This window comes from Propithecus coquereli, unplaced genomic scaffold (genome assembly GCF_000956105.1).
Source record: "Propithecus coquereli isolate 6110/MARCELLA unplaced genomic scaffold, Pcoq_1.0 Scaffold126, whole genome shotgun sequence".
Classification (NCBI taxonomy): Eukaryota; Metazoa; Chordata; class Mammalia; order Primates; family Indriidae; genus Propithecus; species Propithecus coquereli.
In genome coordinates, this window is record NW_012136747.1 from 1,347,532 (window position 1) to 1,352,735 (window position 5,204).

A 5,204-nucleotide genomic window follows, 5' to 3' on the forward strand; every position below is an offset into this window, starting at 1 on the left:
TCAGGCTGGTCTCGAACTCCTGAGCTCCTGCCTTGGCCTCCCAGAGTGCTAGGATTACAGGCATGAGGCACTGCACCTGGCCTTTTTTTCTCTTTTGCAATTTATCTTATAGCTTTATAGTTATCTCTTCATTTAGTCAACAAACAGTTACTATGTATGATTATAAGAATTACAAATACCAAACTGGTGGAGGGGCAGCCTGGACGAGCAGCAGTTGGCCTGGTTAGGAGTTTTAGCTCCAGCTCTGCCACTTACCTTGGGCAAGTTGCTTAATTTTTTCTGTGCCTCCGTTTTGGCAACTGGAAATTGAGAAGAATGATAGTAGCTACCTTATATAGGGTTTTTTTGAGGGTTAAATGAAATAACTTTCAAATGCTTGGCACAGTATCAGGCATATACATAGTATTTAAATTGTTGTCACTAAGTCCACAACCATGTTGCCTTAGCAATAATTGTGTCCTGACTGTGGATTGGTTGCCTTGGGGTCAGGAGTCCCCCTTGGTCCATTCAGCTGTGGCTAGGACAGGTAGGTGGCCAGTGGCAGGTGCAGGGACTCTGTCCAGGTCTGTTCCCTACCACTGCCATCCTGGGAGCATTTCTTGACTTGTATGTCCCAGCTAATACACTTTCTGGCAACAGGATCCCATTCGATCATCTAAACCACCTGTGATGCAGCCAGAGCATATTATTACCCCATGTTCTTAATGGAAAAATAAAAGCTGATGCCCAGATGGACGGTGACTTGACTGACTTGCCCCAAGGCCGCACAACTGCGGAATGGTGTTGATTGATCCAGGCCCACCAGTGTGGCCGTCCTTCCCCAATCCCTGTTTGCTTTTGCTTTGGCTGCAAGTTCGGGGATGGCCCCTATGCCCACCTCCCTGAAGAGGGCAGAACTGACTACTCCTCTCCTCTGCCCCCAGCTGCTCATTGGGAACTTTGGCCTCAGCTTAGAGCAAGCCCGGGCACAGATGGCCCTGTGGACGGTGCTGGCGGCCCCTCTCTTCATGTCCACAGACCTGCGTACCATGTCTGTCCAGAACATGGACATTCTGCAGAATCCACTCATGATCAAAATCAACCAGGACCCCTTAGGCATCCAGGGACGCAGGATTCGCAAGGTACCAGGGTGTGGGGGGAGGGAAGGGCAGGGCTAAGGAACTGGGCTCCCCTGAGAGCAAGGCAGCCAGCCTGGAAGTCACCTGGAGTGTGGGAGGGGGCTAGGCCTCCACAAGCCACCCCTCCTGATTGCATGGTTGGAGACTCTGCTGGGAGCTGCTCCACCTGCCCCTCTCCTTGCTAGGTGAGAGCAGGGTCAGAGAAGGACAGCTCAAGGGAGTCGGGGAGGGGAGATGTCACCACATAAGTGCACAGGGAATAGCACAGCACCGGGCTTCTGCACACACCTATCATGGCCTGCAGTGAACTAGGGCTTCCCTTCAGAGTTTAAGGAGTTGTTCCAGCCAAGGAATGCTGCTGCTACTACTGCTACTGCTACCAGTGTCTACGATTTATTGAGTACCTACTGTGTACCAGGCATTCTAGACACATTTTCTCAGCAAGCTGGATATTCTTTCTTTGTGTTACAAATGAGGAAACTGAAACTTCAAGAGTCTAAGTAATTTTACCCCAAGGCCACACAATTGGCACATACAAGACTGGACTCCAAGTGTCACCCCAAAGCCTTTGCTCTTTACCAGATCCCTGACACTGTAGTCAAAAGACATCTACGTTGGCCCGTTAGGAACTGGGCTGAGAAAAAAATATATAGAAGAAAAATGACATCTACAGAACCATAGAAGGCCCCTACAGAACTGGTGATGCCCAGAGCGGGTGGCTAATCCCTGCCAGGGGCTGACGGTGGAGCTGGGCCTGGAGAACCTTCGGGGGCGGGAGCAGGCAGATGGGCGTTCACCTCCAGGGCACCGTGTGCCTTCCTGGGCCGAGTCCTCGCTGCCACTGGACAGTGCCCTGTGGCCCAGTGCTGGCAGCTGCGTCGGCCAGACCCACTCACACGCTGTGCTGTCCCTTGCTCGCTGTCTGTGTTTAGCCCTCCTGTTATCTTCCTGCAACATCTGCCTCTGTCCTAGCACAGGGCCTGGCTCAGCAGGTGAGGGTGAGCATCCGCTGAGTCAGGGAAAGATGGATGGAAGGGAGGGTTAGATAAGCTGGGGTGCAGGTGGCCTGTGGCCTCTTCCCTCAGCCTCTGTGTGACATGGACCTGTGGGCTGGGGGGACCCAGGGTTCAGGGAGGGCTAGGAAGGGGACTTCGTGGCCTGTCTGAGCAAGGGACCCCAGCCAGTAGCCATCTTCTGTGCCCAGGAAAAATCCTACATTGAAGTGTTCATGAGGCCGCTGTCCAACGAGGCTAGCGCCTTGGTCTTCTTCAGCCGCAGGGCAGACATGCCTTACCGCTACCACTGCTCCCTCGCGCAGCTGAACTTCAACAGGTCCGTAACGTATGAGGTGAGTGCCCTGCTGCTCGGCCTTCAGGCGTCACTTTCCCCAGGAAGGCACTGCTCACACGTGGCCTCCCTGGAGCCGTGGGCTTTGGGCCCTCTGGCAGGTGCCCCTGGGGCAGCCGTAGGCCCTGAGGGCTGTGGCTGGTTCCGTTCTCTGCACCGGTGTTTTCAAGCTATGCAAACAGAGCTACTGCGTATAAACATGAGTCCCGTTAATTCTAGAGCTGTACTCCTGCCCTCGTTGGTCAGCCCTTGCTGGCACACGCAGTGTTTTCCGTGGGCTGAGGCCTTCTCCACTGCCTGTGCTTGGACATCTGTTGGCTTTTCCAGTGGAGAAGTGATGGGAGATTCAGCCCTCCCACTTCTGCAGGGAAAACTGGAGGCCTCACACAGACAGGCCAAAGCCTTCTGCATCCTCTGAAGGGGTCTCTGCAGCCATTCTTATGGTGGCACTGGTGATGTCCCTCCCCACTGCAGGCCGAGGACGTCTACTCAGGTGATGTCATCAGTGGCCTCCGGGATGAAACCAACTTCACAGTGATCATCAACCCTTCGGGGGTAGTGATGTGGTACCTGTATCCCATCAAGAACCTGGAGATGTCCCAGCACTGATGAGCTGGGACATGTGACAGGCTGTGGCAGCACCACTGAGCCCAGACCACGGAGCCTCGGCATGCCAAGGGCAAGTGGGCAGGGTTCTCTGCTCCCCAGGCCCGCTCAGAGATCTGACCCTGTCGTACCTGAGGTGCAACCTCAGGGCCAGGTCCTATGCCCTACCCAAGTGTGAACCCTCTTGGAAACTTCTCTTGGGTCAATTTCCTGTGGCTTTCCTGGCCTCTACCTCATCTGCATGGCCCTGCAGGTGTCGCTCAACAACTAGGCCAGCCTCCCAAGCCCCCACACCCATCAGGACTCTAGCCTCTGATCTTGTTGACTCTGAAATCAGGATTTGGAATTTTTCTAATGAGGAGTAGAGAAATCTGACGTGTTACCAGGAACTCCCCTGAATCGTGTGATTGGCTTTCCTCCCCAGAGAAGGCCTTGCAAGCTGATACCACCTGGGAGTGAGAGTCAGAAAGGAGACCTTGGCTCCCTCAGGTCACCAATAAAGTTGTTCTTTAATCAATTAGTGTATTACGGGTCTGAGGCCATGGGCACCTTCAGTTAGGGACCCTGGTGGTTCTACATGGGGTGCTGATTTCAAATCTCACCTCACATGGAAGATGTATGGCATCTTCTGGCCCCTCATTTTCCAAAGTGACCTACAGATTATACTTCTAGAAATGCCAGGCTTGCCTCACACCAGGGAGCCATCCCTGCTCTGCCTGATGTGGTGGTGGTGACGGTGACAGCACAATGAGGCAGAGTAGCAGTGCTCCCAGGCCTACAGCTCATGCTCTGCCCAGTAGTGTCCCCTGGCCCAGCACCTCAGCCTGTTCTCTCTGGTGGCTCCGTCCTCACCCCAACTTCTCTCCCTTTATTTTCTCCCAACCTAGCCACAGAGGAGGTTCAAATTCCCCAGCTGTGTCCACAAACAAGTCCAGGGGTTCTTTGTGTCTTAAAATCTATTTCCTCTCCTCCCGAGGAAAAAAAGAGTAACAGTCAAAGTGGAAGAACAACAGGTTCTTCACTTTGGCTCTGATTTCCGAAGCCCTCCTCCTTTAGCCAAGGCCACAGGGCACCTGTCTTCCCTGGTGGCTCTCTTTCCCATCTGGAAAGCTGGCAGCAGAGCAGGCTTGAATCTGGGAGCACGCAGTGCCCTGGGCCTTGCACTGTCCTGCCCTGTGCGGTCTCTTGTGGGCGGATCTCCCACACCCCTCCCTCAGGGTTTTGAGGTCTTTGCATTTAGAGTATAGTGTAAAGAACTTAGAGCGGCACAGTTTATAATGCCATTTAAGATTACTGGAGCTTCGCTGATTAAGTCCGGAGTCACCAGAGAAAGCTCCCTTTTCCCAGTTGATGTCTTGAGGCTGTTGAGTCTGAAAGGAGGACAGAAGCTTACCTCATCCCAGGCCTCTGTTCTTGAAGGTCTGGCACCTTGGGCATAGCTCCAGCTTTGGGTCTCAGCGATAGTGCTGTTCAAGCCAAACGGAATAGTGTCAGGTGGGAAAACCTCTTCTCTTGCCAGCTCCAGGAAAGAGGTCTTTCCCACCACCCTGGGATGTGGTGGAATATCAGGGTTGAGCCTGAACTTGACCAGTCAATTCCCTAGCCTTTCAGGTCTTTCTTTTTCCTTTTTCTTTGGAGACAGGGTCTATCACCCAGGCTAGAGTACAGTGGCGTGGTGTCATAGCTCACTGTAACCTCAAACACCTGGGCTTAAGCAATCCTCCCAGCTCAGTCTCCTGAGTAGCTGGGACTACAGGTGCACACCACCATGCCCGGCTAATCCCTTGCCTTTCAAACAGAGATGGTTACCATGTTTTACTTGCTATGTAACTTGTTCTTTTGTCCTGGGGGTGCCTGATTTATTCTTGCTTTTCACCTTTCATTCTTTCAACACACATACTGCCGATCTTCCAGGACATTGTTTTATTCCCTTCTACTCGAGGCCAGTTAGGAACTCAATTATTTTTTCCCAGTTCAAGGCAACCTTGCTTGGACCCAAGTGTACCCCTTCTCTTTTTAAAAACTTTTGATTATAAAAATTTTCAAACACAAAAATAAAATGGTACAGTGAACTTCCATGTGCCCATCATCCAGCTCCAACAACCATCAAGTTGTGCCATTATTTCGTCTCTC

General features: G+C 52.5%; 1 protein-coding gene across 3 annotated transcripts in view; it reads left to right on the forward strand.

Moving 5' to 3' along the window:
- Positions 1 to 3,588, forward strand: part of NAGA (N-acetylgalactosaminidase, alpha-) — a 9,435-nt gene extending 5,847 nt beyond the window's left edge. For 2 of the 3 annotated variants that reach the window (XM_012638134.1, XM_012638133.1), the window contains exons 8-10: positions 924 to 1,121; positions 2,323 to 2,466; positions 2,940 to 3,588. In XM_012638134.1, the coding sequence (XP_012493588.1) occupies positions 924 to 1,121; positions 2,323 to 2,466; positions 2,940 to 3,074 (477 nt within the window). In that variant the 3' untranslated portion in view covers positions 3,075 to 3,588. The remainder of the gene's footprint in view (positions 1 to 923; positions 1,122 to 2,322; positions 2,467 to 2,939) is intronic. The other variant, XM_012638135.1, reaches the window with a different exon arrangement.
- The last annotated feature ends 1,616 nt before the right edge of the window (positions 3,589 to 5,204 follow it).